At 50.0% G+C, this 16,891-nt stretch overlaps 1 protein-coding gene across 1 annotated transcript in view; it reads right to left on the bottom strand.

The window, feature by feature from the left end:
* Positions 1-7,536: 7,536 nt before the first annotated feature.
* Positions 7,537-16,891, bottom strand: part of FBXO34 (F-box protein 34) — a 60,083-nt gene continuing 50,728 nt past the window's right edge. Inside the window, 3 exon segments of the mRNA XM_015412094.1 lie at positions 7,537-9,803; positions 9,805-10,018; positions 12,124-12,342. Coding sequence (XP_015267580.1) covers positions 7,917-9,803; positions 9,805-10,018; positions 12,124-12,203 — 2,181 coding nt within the window. The 5' untranslated portion in view covers positions 12,204-12,342 and the 3' untranslated portion in view covers positions 7,537-7,916.

Raw genomic sequence — 16,891 nt, 5'->3', positions numbered from 1 at the left:
AGGGAAGCCAGGCATTTTGGGTCACTCTTCAAACCACAAGGAATCCTGGTGTACCTGGCATACTCAGAGCAACAAACAAATCGAGGACGCGAACCAAGGTGATTTGAGGGCTGGAGCACCTTCCCTGTGAGGAAAGGCTGAAAAGTCTGGAATTTTTCCATTTACAGAAGAGACTACTAAAGGGGGACATGAAAGAGGTTTATAAAATTACTAGGAATAAGGCCCGTTGTGGAAATAAATAGTGTCTGGGCACTCAGTGTCAATTTGCTCTGGTGACCTCAGCAGCGTATAGTGACACAGAATCCACTGTTTTCTCCAGGGGAACTGATCTCTGCCATCTGAAGAGCAGCTGTAAGTCTGAGTGATCTCCAACCCTCTAGCTTCTGCTTTCCATCTCCTCCCTTCTGTAGAGCAGTTGTAATTCTGAGTGATCTCCAGTCCTCACCTGGAGATTGGCAACAATGGTTCCCCAGGAGGAAATGGCTAATGTGGAGAGTGGAGCCTATGGCAATGTAGCTGTCTGTGGTCCCACCCCTCCTCAAACCTCATCCTTTCCAGGCTCCACCCCTCAAATCTCCAGGAATTTCCCAACCCAGAGGTGGCAACCCTATCTCCTTCCCAGGCAACCATCAACCTACTGTTATCTGCTCCTGATCTCTATCATCTGGAGAGCAGTTTTAATTCTGAGTGATCTCCAGCCCTCACCTGGCAGCAATAGCTCCCCAGGAGGAAAAGTAGTTTTTCTCTGCAGTGGAGACCAAAGCAACTTACGTCATTCTTTTCCCCTTTTGATCTGCACAACAACCCTGTGAGGTAGGTTAGGCTGAAAGTCTGTGACTGGTCCAAAATCACCCACTCAGCTTCCACAGCAAGAACCTGGATCTGGCAGACCTTGCTCTGAAGTGCCAACTGCTACGCCTAGGGTAGCCAACCTCAAGGTTGAGCCTGAAGATTGCCGGGTATCACAAGTGAACTCCAGACAACAGATCCCTCCCCACCCCTGGAGAAAATAACTGCTTTGGAGGGTGGGCTCTATGGCATTCTGTTCAGCTGAGGCCTCTCCCCTCCACAAACTCTGGCTTCTGTCTGTGGCTCTTTGCCTGTGGCTCTGTAAGAAGCCCAAAAAGAGCCAGAAAGACAAGGCCCTAGGCTCTTTGTCTTTCCCGTAAAATAATTTGACTTTGATAACAAAAACCACATAAATACCAAGGGTTTAAAAGGGGGATTATATTTATTTATTTTAAAAGAATTATGAAGCCAGAATGCCAGCAGGGGGTTGGGGGCTATCCAGTGTTTTGCACGGAGTGTCACATGTATGACTATCTGCCCACTGGGCAGAAGTCTTGGGTGTGTCCTCGGTGCAAGGAGCTCCTGGTTCTCAGGGAACGTGTGTGCTCCCTTGAGGCCAAGGTGGCTGACCTGGAGAAGCAGAGACAGTCAGCTAGGCACACAGAAAAGACTCTCGGGGACTTGTTAGCTTCGTCCCACTCTGGATCTGGCAGCCCCGCTGCTGTCAGGGAGCATGAGGGTCTAGGGGAAACAGGGCACCATGCTGAGGATAAGGGGAATGTGCCCTCAGAAGGGACCTCTTCCCCAGCTGGTGAGCGGCTCTCCTTTTGCACCAAGGAACCATCCCTGAGCAGGGTGGGAGGGGGGCTCTTGGTAGTGGGTGATTCGATCCTTAGGCAGGTAGACAGCTGGGTGGCGAACCCGCGTACTGACCGTATGGTGACTTGCCTGCCTGGTGCGAAGGTAGCGGACATTACGCGTGTTTTAGATAGGCTGGTAGATAGTGCTGGGGAGGAGCCAGTGGTCGTGGTGCATGTCGGCACCAACGATGTGGGGAAATGCAGTCGTGAGGTCCTGGAGGAGAAATTTAGGCTGCTGGGCAGGAAACTTAGGTCCAGGACCTCCAAGGTAGCCTTCTCAGAAGTGTTACCTGTTCCACGCGCAGGGCCGGAGAGACAGGCAGAGATCAGGAGTCTCAATGCGTGGATGAGACGATGGTGTAGGGGGGAAGGGTTCAGGTTTGTTAGGCACTGGGATACTTTTTGGAACAAGAGGGAGCTGTACAGGCGAGACGGTCTCCACTTGTCCCGAGAAGGAACCAGGCTGCTGGCACTTAAAATCAAAAAGGTGGCAGAGCAGCTTTTAAACTGAATATTGGGGGAAAGCCGACAGGAGATGAAAAGTCTCTGGTTCGGGTTGGCTCATCTGAGAGAGGTGAGGGGGTACCGGTTGCTTTTCTACAGGGAGGTGGATTGAAATTGTCCACAGAGGCCATGGCTGGTGACATGGACTGCCGGACAACGACTCGAGATAGCAAGAGGAAGGATGCAGGCTTAACTTGTAAGGGAAATTACAGCTGTTTCTATACAAATGCTAGAAGTGTCCGAGGTAAAATCGGGGAGTTGGAGTGCTTGGTGTCGGAGGGAAAAATAGACATTGTGGGTATTTCTGAAACTTGGTGGGATGAGGAAAATCAGTGGGACACAGTGATTCCCGGTTATATATTATATCGGAAGGATAGGGGGGGAAGGGTTGGAGGTGGGGTAGCTCTGTATGTCAGAGAGGGTATAAAGTCTAGAAAGATTGAGAGGCTAAGTGAATTGGATTCGCTTCTGGAAGTTCTATGGGTTGAAATAGGGGGGCCAAAAGGAAACTTAACACTGGGAGTTTGTTATCGCCCACCAGATCAAAAGATAGAGGAGGATTATAAAATGATGAATGCCTTAAAGATAGCAACTAGACAAAAACACTGTGTAATAATAGGTGATTTTAACTACCCACACATTGATTGGGTCAATATGTGTTCTAGTCGGGAAAAAGAGATTGAGTTTCTAGACACTCTAAATGACTGTGCTATGGAGCAGATGGTCACGGAACCTACCAGGGGAGAGGCGATCCTTGATTTGGTCCTAAGTAACACTCAAGACCTGGTGAGAGATGTAAAAGTGATTGCACCGCTTGGAAACAGTGATCATAATGTTGTTGAGTTCATCATTTGTACAAATAGAGAATTGGCCAAAAAGACTCACACAACCATTTTTAACTTTAAAAGGGGTAATTTCTCTGATATGAGGGGACACGTGGGGAGGAAACTGAAAGGAAAAGTAGAAAGGGTCAAAACAATTGGGGAAGCTTGGGATCTATTTAAAACTACGATCCTAGAAGCTCAAAAAATATATATTCCGCAGGTTAGGAAAGGCACAAACAGGTATAGGAAAAAGCCTGCATGGTTAACAAACAGAGTAATGGAGGCTGTAAAAAGTAAAAAGAATTCCTTTAAGCAGTGGAAAGCTAGTCACAGTGAGGCTGATAAAACGGAACACAGGCTATGGCAAATAAAATGCAAGTCTGAGGTCAGGCAGGCAAAAAGGGAATATGAGGAGCATATAGCAAAAAACGTAAAAACCAACAATAAAACTTTCTTCAAATACATTAGAAACAGGAAACCAGCCAGGGAGGCAGTGGGGCCCTTGGACGACCAAGGGGTAAAAGGAGTATTGAAGGATGATAGGGAAATGGCTGAGAAGCTAAATGCATTTTTTGCCTCCGTCTTCACTGTGGAAGATGAGAAGTGCTTGCCCACTCCAGAACCACTGATTTCAGGAGGGGTGTTGGAAGACCTGAGTCAGATTGAGGTGATGAGAGAGGAGGTCCTAAAACTGATAGACAACTTAAAAACTGAAAAATCACCAGGCCCAGATGGCATACATCCGAGAGTTCTGAAAGAACTCAAATGTGAACTTGTAGATCTCCTGACAAAGATATGTAATCTTTCCTTAAAATCTGCCTCCATTCCTGAGGATTGGAAGGTAGCTAATGTCACTCCCATCTTTAAAAAGGGTTCCAGAGGAGATCCGGGAAATTACAGGCCAGTCAGTCTGACGTCGATACCGGGTAAATTGGTGGAAACCATTATTAAGGAAAGAATTAGTAGGCACATAGATGAACAAAACCTATTGAGGCAGACTCAGCACGGTTTCTGTAAGGGAAGATCTTGTCTCACTAACCTGTTAGTGTTCTTTGAGGGGGTGAACAAACATGTGGACAAGGGGGATCCAATAGATATTATTTACCTTGACTTCCAGAAAGCTTTTGATAAAGTTCCTCATCAAAGGCTCCTAAGTAAGCTCAAAAATCATGGGATAGAAGGACAAGTCCTTTTATGGATCAAAAACTGGCTAGTTCATAGAAAACAGAGAGTGAGTGTAGGTGGGCAATTTTCTCAGTGGAGGGTGGTAAGCAGTGGGGTACCGCAGGGATCAGTACTTGGTCCACTGCTTTTTAACTTGTTCATTAATGATTTGGAGATGGGAGTAAGCAGTGAAGTGGCTAAATTTGCGGATGATACAAAGTTGTTCAGGGTGGTGAAAACCAGTGAGGATTGTGAGGCACTCCAAGGGGATCTGTCAAGGATGGGCGAGTGGGCGTCAACATGGCAAATGGGGTTCAATGTGGCCAAGTGCAAGGTGATGCACATTGGAGCCAAAAATCCTAAATATAAATACACATTGATGGGGTCTGAACTGGCAGAGACTGAGCAAGAGAGAGATCTTGGAGTTGTAGTGGATAACTCACTGAAAATGTCGAGACAGTGTGTGACTGCAATAAAGAAGGCCAATGCTATGCTGGGGATTATTAGGAAGGGTATTGAAAACAGATCAGCCAATATAATAATGCCCCTATATAAATCAATGGTAAGACCTCATTTGGAATACTGTGTGCAGTTCTGGGCACCACACCTTAAAAAGGATATTATAGCTTTGGAAAAAGTGCAGAAAAGGGCAACTCGAATGATAAAAGGGTTGGAACACTTTCCCTATGAGGAAAGGTTAAAGCTTGGAGCTCTTTAGCTTGGAGAAAAGACGACTGAGGGGTGACATGATCGAGGTTTATAAGATTATGCATGGGAAAGAGCAGGTAAAGAAAGAGGTACTTTTCTCCCTTTCTCACAATACAAGAACTCGTGGGCACTCCATGAAACTGCAGAGCGGTCGGGTTAGAACGGATAAAAGGAAGTACTTCTTCACCCAAAGAGTGATTAACACATGGAATTCACTGCCACAGGAAGTGGTGGGTGCTACAAGCATGGACGGCTTCAAAAGGGAATTAGATAAGCATATGGAGCAGAGGTCCATCAGTGGCTATTAGCCACAAGGTATAGCTAGGGGCTCTGGGGCAAGTGATGCTCTGTCTTCTTGGTGCTTGGGGGGGGGTCAACAGTGGGAGGGCTTCTAATGTCCTGGCCCCACTGGTGGACCTCCTGATGACACCTGGTAATTTTGGCCACTGTGTGACACAGAGTGTTGGACTGGATGGGCCTTTGGCCTGATCCAACATTGGCGTCTCTTATGTTCTTATGTTCTGTCCATCACAAAATAGATTCCTGCCTTTCTCTTTTTACTGACAGAACCAAGCTTGGTTGCCCAACAACAGCCACTGAGGGAAAAGTTAGTCCCACAGAGGAGCGAAGCAGAAGAAGTGTCTTCGTCAGAAGAGCCGTTTTCGGCAGTTTTTTTCCTGTCAGGGAAGAGTGTCCAGGTTGGCAGTGGGCGGGGAAGGGAAGTGGACCCAGCCCCCAGCCAATGGCACGTGAGTACTCTTGAGTGGCAGTTGATGGGCCAATGGCTGATGGAATGCAATGCACAGCCAATGGGAGAGCTGGAAATGGCCAATAAGTAAAGGAATTATTATTAAGGATTCATGGAATGGAGAGAGTTGACAAAGATAACTTTTTCTCCCTCTCCCAAAAGACTAGCAGTCAGGTTATCCAATGCAGCTGATGGGCAGTAGGTCCAGAACAGACAACAGGAAATACTACTTTACACAGAGAGTGATTAAAATGTGGAATTTGCTGCCAGAGAATGTAATGATGGCCCCAGGAATTGAAAGAGGAGGAGAGAGAATGAATTTATACCCTGCCCTCAAGTCTCAAAATGACTTATAATCTCCTTTCTCTTCCCTTCTCCACAACAGACACCCTGTGAGATAGGTGGGGCCGAGAGAGCTCTTTTGAGGACTGCTCGTGAGAGAACAGCTCTGAGAAAACTTGTGATTGACCTCAGGTCACACCAGCAGCTGCATGTGGAGGCGTGGGGGATCAAACCTGGTTTTCCCAGATTAGAATCTGCTCTCTTAACCACTACACCAAACTGGCTCTCTAGACAGATTCATGAAGGATACATCTAACGATTGCTACTAGCTATGGTGACTGAGGGGAACCTCCACACTCAGAGGCACAACGCCTCTGAATCCCAGAGCCAGGAGGCAGCATCAGGGGAAGACCTCGGCCTCTGTGCCCTGTTGTGGGCCGTCCAGAGGAACTGGTTGGCCGCTGTGTGAGAGAGGAGACGGACCACTGGTTTGATCTAGCAGGGATGCTCTTATGTTCGTATAAAGCACCTTTGCCCGATTCCCCTTCCTCACTGCACCCCCCACCCCCACCCCCAAATTGTGTCCACAATGGTCTCATGACCTCCAGGGAAGATTTTCCTGAGCAAATCAGTCAGCTCCTGGGGAAATCCTCTCCACTGTTTCCAAGAGTGAGCTTCTCCCATTAGATCTGATATTTTCCCTTTATGCCTAACCTGTCCCGGAGGGCTGTCAGGGAGGGTAAAACGGAGGGGAGGAGAATGACGGAAGCCAGCTTCCGTCATTCTCCTCCCCTCCGTTTTATCCTCCCCGACAGCCCTCCGGGACAGGTTAGGCCGAGAGTGCGTGACTGTCCCAAGGTCACCCAGAGAGATTCCATGCCTGAGCAGGGATTCGAACTTGGGTCTCGTGGAACGTAGTCCAGTGCTCTTAACCACTACACCCCACTGGCTCTCTGAACTGGAGTCCGAAGCACATCAGCCACACCCATTGCTTCCCTAACTAGAGCCAGTTTGGCGTAGTGGTTAGGAGCGCGGACTCTAATCCGGGAGAACCGGGTTCGATTCCCCACTCTTCCACAAGCAGCTGCCGGTGTGACCTTGGGCCAGTCACAAGTTATCTCAGAGCTGTTCTCTCAAGGGCAGTCCTCGAAAGAGCTCTCTCGGCCCCACCTGCCTCACAGGGTGTCTGTTGTGGGGAGGGGAAGGGAAAGGAGTCTGTAGGCCGCTCTGAGACTCCTTTGGGTTAGTGAAGGGCGGGGGATAAATCCAATCTCTTCTCCTTCTAGCTACATTTTTGCACAGCCTGACATTTTACAGTACTGCCCTTGGGGGAAGGGGGAGGCAGAGACGACACAAAGAGTAAAGGCCGATTTAGAATGCACATTTTATTTAAGTAAAAAAAAGAAAGAAAAGGAAAACCAGAGAAGGTGGGCAGTCAACTAGAGCTTTTCTCGAACATCCTTTTCTAAACCATAACATTCCTCTTTCCTCCGATGCCCCACCCCACCCCCAAGATATAACAAATATTTGTTCTAGGCTAGTTTTTTTTTAAAAAAACGTTGTCCAGTTTAAACCATCTCTCTGCGGATTCACCTTTCCCTATTTAGAGTTTCTTTTCCCAGAAACATTTTTAATATATATATATATTTATATATAATATGTATATATTATACAGGATATACAGATTTCCGAGAACGAGACCACTTTAAAAAAGACACAGGGACTGAGTAGCCACAACGCTCTCGGCCGCTGCATTGTGGCGATTTCGGAGGGGTTCGGGTTAACCGGCTGGCGAGAAGACAGCCCTTGCAGACGAAAAGGGGATTTCTGGAACGTTATTTACACAGGTGGGCCGGGCGGGCGCTCTCTCTCTCCTCTAAAAGGCTCTCGTGATTTAAAGTATGTGCAGTTTCAAAGCCCCGTGGAAGGGAGACAGGAAGGGGGGGGAACCACCCACAAACTATGTACAGCGTAAACAGCACAAGGCGTGAAACTGTAGAGGAACGGAAGCCTCCCAGAGAAGCCGCCGGGCCGGGGCTAACACTCCTCTTCCGTCTCCCTGGGCTTCTTGTGAATCGCGCGGTTAAAGGTGTGGCAGGCGGGGGCCCAGTGATTGTCGTGTAGGCCCAGTTTGCACCCGGGGACGTTCTTCTGGGCCAGGTGGCAGCACATCCAGTAGCCGGGTCCGTAGGGCAGGGCTTGGCAATAGGGCTTGGGGTGCCACCGGCAGAGCGAGACGTCCCCCTTGACGTACTTCTTCTTGCACTGCTTGCAAGGGTCCTCCCGGTAGCGGGGGTCGCGCACCCAGCGGGAGTCCGCCGGCCGGATGTTGTAGTACTCAATGATGAACTTGAAGTACCCGCAAGTGCATTTGAGGGCCACCAGGCTCCTGGTGGGCAGGAGGCCGAAGATCTTCACGAGGATGTGGTGGGGCAGGAAGATCAGGTACTGCTGGGGCTCCAGCAGCTGCTGGATCTTGAAGCGGGTCTCCAAGAAGTCGTGAGACCGCTGCCTCTTTAGCTGGCAAGAGTCGGGGCCCTGCGGGAGGCCTTCCACGGGCGACTCCGCGGGCTCCCCGGAGACGCTGCCGATCACACGAGGCGTGTCGGTGGGAGGGTCTTCCTTCCCGCGAACGTCGGCTCGATACTCTTCTGCAGTAGCATCCCCTGTGCGGAGATGCTTGTGGCAAGTTTCACGCTCAGACAGCAGTAGGAATAACCTCCCCGGAAGAGAATCCTCCCCAAAACTCAAGTCAGAAGGGTGCCCTTTTCTACACAACTTTTCTGTCTTTATGACAGAGATGCTAATAGTTAAGGACTCTTTTGTCCTTAGATTTGCATTTGGATTGGGAACATCTCCTGGTTCTTTAGGTGTAGGATCAAGGGCTGCGTTTTCCCCGCGGAAGGAACGTGGGCGTGCTCGAGCAGCTTCTGGATACGTAGAAGGGAGTGGCAGCATGACCTCAGGAGGTGATGAGGCTCCCAGACCACGCTTAGAACTGGAGATCTCCACCGACGACGGTGACTGGCGAGCTGGCGGGACTTCCCAGTAATTGTCTTCTTCCGTAGAGCCATGCTTTGATCGCCACTCGCCGTCATCCCTCCCCCGTTCCTCCTGATTAAGAACTCCGGGAGGCTCCTTGCTGACTTCGTTCTCGGCCGGCGTCCCGCTTGCCAGGAGCACCCGCCCGACGTTCCGCCGGAAGCTGTTGTTTCTCGAGAGGCTTCCCGCCTCCCGTTCGCTTTGCCGTCTCAGGCACTCCGATTCGAGCTTCGCCACCATGTCCAACACGCGCACGGGCTCGGCCTGCTGCTCCCCGTCGCCGCTGGCCCCGCAGGTTGCCCTTTCAGACGGGGTCTCGTAGCCCCCTAAGTTGGAAAGGGGGCCGGATGCGGGAAGTGTGATTTTGGCCTGCCCGGGACACCTGGTCACGGTCGGGGCACTGGGGCAGATCTTGGTGCAGTCGGCGAGCAAAACGCTCGCTCGTTGTTCCAGGAAAGCGACCATCTCGATCACGGAGAGGGGCCTCCCGGGGAAACCCCCCTCCCCGCCGTCGTTCACATTATGGACGGAGCAGTGCTCAATGCCGCAGGCGAAGGGCTCGGGCTGGTGGCACCTCCCGCTGGTCTCCCGCGGCCTTTCCAGGTGGGTCTTGGCCTTCCGGAGGTCCAGCGATTTTTTCCTCCGCTTGGTCGCCCTCCCGTCGATGTCCCAGGTGCTCTTGTTCTTCATGGAGGATAGCCGGTTGTCGCCGCACTGCTGGGCCGCGAAGAAGGCGATCTTCTCCTTGGTGTTCCCCGGCTTCACAACCGCCCAGATGTCCAGCAGCGGCTCCCCATCCTCCCCCTGGTGGATGGTGGCGGGCAGGGCGACCCACTTCTCTTTCCCGCCCCGCCCTTCGGGGTGGACGCGGCCAGCATTCCGCATGCCTGCCGCAGAGGGAGTGGGCGGAGAGGTTCCCCAGGGGCTTGCGGAGAGGGGGGCTGGCTACGAGGCCAGCCTGGGGGCTGCTGTGCTTTTCCTCGCTCACCAGCCGCTCTTGGCTCATGGGTGGGGTTCGCGGGGGGTCCGGGCTGATTTCGAGAGGCCGCTCTTTCTTCTGGAGCTTGAGATATGGCTTTAAGTGCATGCCAGATATTCTAGGAAAGGAAACAAGAGAGGGACACGTTAACTCACATTGCATCTCCATCTCCGTACGATTAAAGAAGGTATGCAAATTTTGCCTTATGGATAAAAACTTCCCGATGCTATCTTTTCTAGAACGGCAGGCTCTGAGGATTCCAATTTTACTTCAATTTGGTTTCCCTTCTTGGCATATTTATCTACCAGAGATGCTCACGCTTCAATCTCGGACACAATCACAATGGTTTGTTACGAGTGTTATTGATGCTATTTACAGTTCCTGATTCCTCTCGTGTTGTATTCTTTTTATTCAAACGTTTCTCATTGTTCTTACTATTGCTGTTATTAATGTAATGGTTGCATATATTGTTTTATATGTTATCGTATCTGTGTATTGATAATAAAGTTTATTTAAAAAAACAACCCTCACATTGCGTGCGCGCGCACACATAAACACACACATTAGTCCGCTGCAAGGAGACCTCCTTTGGGGCAAGAGCTGAATCAGAGGAAAGCTCCTTGCGCCCGAGGATCGTGCCGCTGTTGCTGAGCGAGAGGCTGGATGCAACCCAGCCTCATAAGAACATAAGAGACGCCAATGTTGGATCAGGCCAAAGGCCCATCCAGTCCAACACTCTGTGTCACACAGTGGCCAAAATTACCAGGTGTCATAAGGAGGTCCACCAGTGGGGCCAGGACATTAGAAGCCCTCCCACTGTTGACCCCCCCCCCAAGCACCAAGAAGAACAGAGCATCCTTTGCCCCAGAGACCCTATCTATACCTTGTGGCTAATAGCCACTGATGGACCTCTGCTCCATATGCTTATCTAATTCCCTTTCGAAGCCGTCCATGCTTGCAGCCACCGCCACTTCCTGTGGCAGTGAATTCCAAGTGTTAATCACTCTTTGGGTGAAGAAGCCTCCTTACTTGTCTGCCTCAAGGACATCTATGAACATGGAAACCTAGTTATTTATTTTTATTTATCAAATTTATATACCTCTCCCCTGAATGGGACACGGGACCGCTAATACCCCCAATAAAAACAATACAAAAGAGAAGAGACAAACTTTAAAAATATAAAACGATTAAACATGGAATGGTCTAGGTGGGCCACTAGGTGCAGACTCGGTATAAGGCAGCCTTGAATTCCTATCTCAGAACCACATTGATGCCAACTCTTGTCCTTGGAGGATATTAAGCAACGAACTAGGGGGGAAGGAGGCATGGTGTGGACTGATCTCCAAAGCTAAGCAGGGTCGGCGCTTGGAAAGATAGAAGAAGAAGAGAAGAGATTGTATTTATACCCCGCCCTCTCAAAAGAAGAGATTGGATTTATACCCGCACTTCACTACCCGAAGGAGTCTCAGAGTGGCTTACAAACTCCTTTCCCTTCCCCTCCCCACAACAGACACCCCTGTGAGGTAAAAGAAGAAGAAGAGATTGGATTTATACCCCGCCCTTCACTACCCAAAGGTGTCTCAGAGCGGCTTACAAACTCCTTTCCCTTCCCTACCCCACAACAGACACCCTGTGAGGTAGGTGGGGCTGAGAGAGCTCTGACAGAAACAGCCCTTGAGAGAACATCTCTGAGAGAACTTGTGACTGGCCCAAGGTCACACCAGCAGCTGCATGTGGAGGAGTGGGGAATCAAACCCGGTTCCCCCAGATCAGAGTCCGCGCTCCTAACCACGACGCCACTATAGCTGTTTCCCAGCAGCTGTTCCCCAAGACCAGGGGTCCCCAACCTTTCTGGGTCCGCAGGCACATTTGGCATTCTGACACAGCATGGTGTTTGCTACAGCTGCCGCAGGAGGTAGGGCCAGCCACAAAATGGCTGCTGCGTCTTTCCTTCATTCACGTAGTATAGATCCTGGTCTTGTGCTGGCAGCTGCTGCCAAAGAGACATTTTTTAAAAAACCTGCACGGCCAATCAGAAGCCCTGCTGGGGAAAGCCTTACCGGGCCCCGCCCACTTTCTGGGAACACTTGCCGGGCGCCAGAAAAAGGGTCAGGAGGTGCCACAGCACCTGCGGGCACCGCGTTGGAGACCCCCTGCCCAAGACCCTTTAACTGGGGGTACTGGCACTGAGCCGCAGCGCCCCGCACTGTGAGTCTCACGTACCGTTTGACCTGTTGGAAGGCGGAGGACGTGGAGTTCAGCAGTTCCCTGTGGAGGCCGGCTCTGCAGGAACTCTTCATCATCGGCAGCCCCCCACCCCCCTCCAGGCGCGGCAGGCAGGCCCCGTCACAGCCAGTCCATTTCCCCCGGCAGGCCGGGATCCTCCCTCAGCTCGTCTCGCCCCACGCGGCGTCCGACTGTGTCTTTGGCACCTAAAAAACGCTGGGGAGAGAAATCAGAGGCATACATTAGTTAGGCCTAACCGGGGAGACACGCATGCCGCTCACCAGCGTTCCCTCTAAGCTGAGTGAGTGTGAGCTAGCGCACCGTTTTTTAGCCTCCGGCTCACACATTTTTGTCTTAGCTCAGGAAGGAATGGCTCCAGAGCAAACTAATGTATGCAGTAGCCATATCGCTTGCTCACAACTTTAATGCCAGTAGTTCACAAAGTAGGATTTTTGCTCATGAGACTCCAGAGCTTGGAGGGAGCATTGCCACTCACCGGGAAGATTCTCTCTAGACTCATTCGTAAGAACATGAGAGAAGCCAACGTTGGATCAGGTCAATGGCCCATCCAGTCCAAAACTCTGTCAAAAGATGGCCAAAGCCCAGGTGCCATCAGGAGGTCCAGCAGTAAAGAGCCCAGAGGGCGGGCACATGCAACAAGCCCCGCCCCCTGCTCCCAGCAGCCCTCAGTCAGCAAGAAGCAGCCAGGTAAGTTGCAGAGCCCCCCTCTACCCCCTGGTCCAAAACAGTCCAGTGGTACCTTTAAGACCAAGTTTTATTCAGGTACAAGCTCTCCCCCCCTCTGTGAGGGACAGATCTGCACGTCCCCCCCCCAAATAGCTAGCTATCCAAAACCGTCCAGTGGAGCCTGAGCAGTGGGTGTTGCCTTCTGACACACTTCCGGTGATGTCAGGGGGTGTGGCATATGCAAATGAGTTATGCTAATGAGTTATGCTAATGAGCTCCTGCACCTCTTTTTCTACCAAATGACTCCTGGGTATAGAGTTTTGAAGGTCAAGACCAGCACCTTAACTTGCATGTGGAAATAAACTGGGAGCCAGTATAGATCGGCCAAGAAGAGGAGATTGGATTTATACTCCGCCCTCCACTCGGAATCTCAGAGCAGCTTACTATTCTCCTTCCCTTCCCCTCCCCACAACGGACACCCTGTGAGGTGGGTGCGGCTGAGAGAGCTCTTTCCAGAACTGTCCTTGAGAGAACAGCTCCGACAGAACTATGGCTTGCCCAAGGTCATCCGGCAGCTGCAAGTGGAGAAGTGGGGAATCAAACCCAGTCCTCCCAGATTAGAGTCCACCGCTCTTAACCACTACACCAAACTGGCTCTCAAGATGGGAGTGATATGGTCACTATGACCACGTTAAGAACATAAGAGAAGCCACTGTTGGATCGGGCCAATGGCCCATCCAGTCCAACACACTGTCACACAGTGGCCAAAAATACCAGGTGCCATCAGGAGGTCCAGCAGTGGGGCCAGGACACTAGAAGCCCTCCCACTGCTGCCCCCCCCCCAAGCACCAAGAATACAGAGCATCACACATTCCATAAGAACATAAGAGAAGCCAATGTTGGATCAGGCCAGTGGCCCATCTAGTCCAACACTCTGTCACACAGTGGCCAAAAATACCAGGTGCCATCAGGAGGTCCAGCAGTGGGGCCAGGAAGCCCTCCCACTGTTGCCCCCCCCCAAGCACCAAGAAGACAGAGCACCACTTGCCCCAGACTGAGAGTTCCTATCTAGACCTTGTGGCTAATAGCCACTGGTGGAGTTCTGCTCCGTATGCTTATCTAATTCCCTCTCGAAGCTATCCATGCTTGTAGCCACTGCCACCTCCTGTGGCAATGAATTCCATGTGTTAATCACTCTAGGTGAAGAAGGACTTCCTTTTATCTGTTCTAACCCAATTTCATGGAGTGCCCACAAGTTCTTGTATTGTGAGAAAGGGAGAAAAGGACTTCCCTCTCTGACTGTGCCCGTTTCACGGCCCAGCATGGCATGACTAAACCAGGGGTGTCAGCCCACTTTTATGGGCAACGAGGGACATAATTCTCCCCTCCCTACTGTCCCGTCACAATGGTTTGCTTTTCCAAGGGCCAGAAACGGGAGTTCGAAGGCCATTCCAGCATTCGTAAAACTCAGCTTGTCTGACAACTAATCGATATCTTGCTAACCCCAGCACAATCTGCAGCTGGTCAGGAACCCTAATAAAAGATGACTTTCCACAGAGAAAAGGGCACGGCGGCCAAATTCTAAGGCAAGCCAGCAACGCTGTGAAGAAGAACAGCTCTTTCCTGACATGCAAATATGTAGCTGAGTCACCTGCTCATGCTTGGATGGTGCGCATGCGCCGCCCTGGCTTTAAAGTGTTTATCTCGGGGGGGGGGGGGGAGACTGCTGATAACGAAGAATGCAGACTACAATGCAGACTATCTTTTTAAAATTAAAATTCTAGCCCATAGGTGTGTGCTTCCGCGCTGAGAAAACACGCACGATCTTCCATCTGCTCCACCAAGATAACGCGTACAAATCCGCCGCTTATCTGTTTCCCTCAAATGCACAAGTATTTTCCACAGATACGGTTATTGGGTTTTATCCACCCGCTCTGCTCGACAAACGTTAGCACATTCCTCTTAGCGGTGAGACACAAAGCACCAAATAGTAACAACCACAAGACTGTCGGTATTCTGCAAATATAACCATGCCCGTTGGGAGCTGCTGTATTAATTAATTTGAATCATTTCTAGCCCACCTTTTCATTCCTAAATGCACCCTAAGGACAGAGGTTACAGCTCATTTAGAAATCAAATCCACACAATTACAATTTACGCCCACTTTGAAGAGCCTCTGCTGGGTGTGCAGAAGGTCCCGGGTTCGATCCCCGGCATCTCCTGTTAAAAGGTCGTAGGTGATGTGAAAGACCTCTGTCTTCTCTTATGTTCTTATTCAAAGGAAGTCCTTCTTCACCCAAAGAGTAATGAACATGTGGAATTCACTGCTGCAGATGGCGGCTACAGAAATAGACCGCTTTAAGAGAGGGCTGGATAAGCATATGGAGCAGAGGTCCATCAGTGGCTGTTCGTGGAACGCTCAGTCTGGGGCAAGTGATGCTCTGTCTTCTTGGTGCTTGGGGGGCCACAGTGGGAGGGCTTCTGGAGTTCTGGTCCCACTGGAGGACCTCCTGAGGGCACCTGGGTTTTGACCACTGTGTGACACAGAATGTTGGACTGGATGGGCCACTGGCCTGATCCAACATGGCTTCTCTTATGTCTGGGGCAGTAGTGCTCTATATTCTTGGTGCTTGGGGGGGCAACCGTGGGAGGGCTTCTGGAATTCTGGCCTCGCCGGTGGACCTCCTGATGGCACCTAATATTTTTGGCCACTGTGTGACCCAGAGTGTTGGACTAGATGGGCCATTGGCCTGATCCAACATGGCTTCCCTTACGCTCTTATGAGACCATGGAGAGCCGCTGTCCATCTGTGTAGATAATACTGACCTTAGTGGACTGAGGTTCTGATTCAGTATAAGGCACCTTCATGTGTGATGCATGGTCTAGGCCAGGGGTGTCGAACTCATTTGTTACAAGGGCCAGATCTGACATAAATGAGACCTTGTTGGGCCGGGCCATGCATGTCATAAAAAATAATGCCAGGTAGCGGAGATATAAACTTTATAAAGGACGCAAACACAAAGGGGTTTAATTTTTACTTAAAATAAAAACATGCTTAAAACATTAGCACTCTTGTAGTATTTTGTTTAGTTAACAGTGTCTGATAACTGACACCTCTTGCTCTGAATTATCGCATCAAAATGTCTGTGCCGTTGTAGTCTTGAGTATGCTGTTCAGGTGTGTATCTGTAAGCTGCAAACCTACGATGATGCAGCAGCAGCAGAACCGGAAGAAGAAGCAGAAGACAGCCAGTTCCACTGCGGGCCTGATAGGAGCCCTCTGGGGGCCTGATCCGGGCACCGGGCCGCATGTTTGACACCCCTGCCCTAATGTATCTTAATAATTATAGCACATTGATAACAAAAACGTAAAAAACAACATATATCTTGTTGGAAAGTCCACAGCTGCAGAGACGAATATGCTCGCATTCTGAGTCACTATTTGGATCAAAAGCATGAATTTAATGATCTACAATGTTTGGCAATCTACAGGGTGGTTAGTAACAAGACATATGATATTCATGATGTACATAGACTACTGCTTCAAAAAGAGGCTTTTTAATACATACATTTAACACAGTATCTCCTCATGGTTTAAATGTATCCTTAGACCTCAGTTCATTTTTATAAATGGTATATTTGTGGGTATTGTAGTCTGGATTCTGGTTCATTTTTTCATTCTTGGTGTTTGCTTTCCACAAGTAGCATCTTTATTATTGAGCTTTTGGTCATGTATGTAATGTTGGGATTTCCCCTTGAATTCTGTAATGTTACTCAAAGCGCTGGAACTGTTAAGATTGTGATACTGTATTCTTTTTGAAATTGTGTAATTTTACAATCTGGTTCAGAATTCAAGCAATTAGCTAGTTATAGTCATAGGGTTAAAGGGAAAGGTTCCCTTGCTCAAAAGCCAGTCGAATCAGACTCTAGGGTTGCGGTGCTCATCTCCGTTTCAAAGTCAAAGAGCCAGCACTGTCCGAAGACATTTCCGTGGTCATGTGGCCGGCATGACTAAACACCAAGGCGCACGGAACACTGTTACCTTCCCACTGAAGTGGTACCTATTTATCTACTTGCAA

This window comes from Gekko japonicus, unplaced genomic scaffold (genome assembly GCF_001447785.1).
Source record: "Gekko japonicus isolate JY-2015 unplaced genomic scaffold, Gekko_japonicus_V1.1 scaffold1515, whole genome shotgun sequence".
Classification (NCBI taxonomy): domain Eukaryota; kingdom Metazoa; phylum Chordata; class Lepidosauria; order Squamata; family Gekkonidae; genus Gekko; species Gekko japonicus.
Note: the sequence above shows the minus strand (reverse complement) of the source record. Positions and strands in the feature narration are given on the sequence as shown.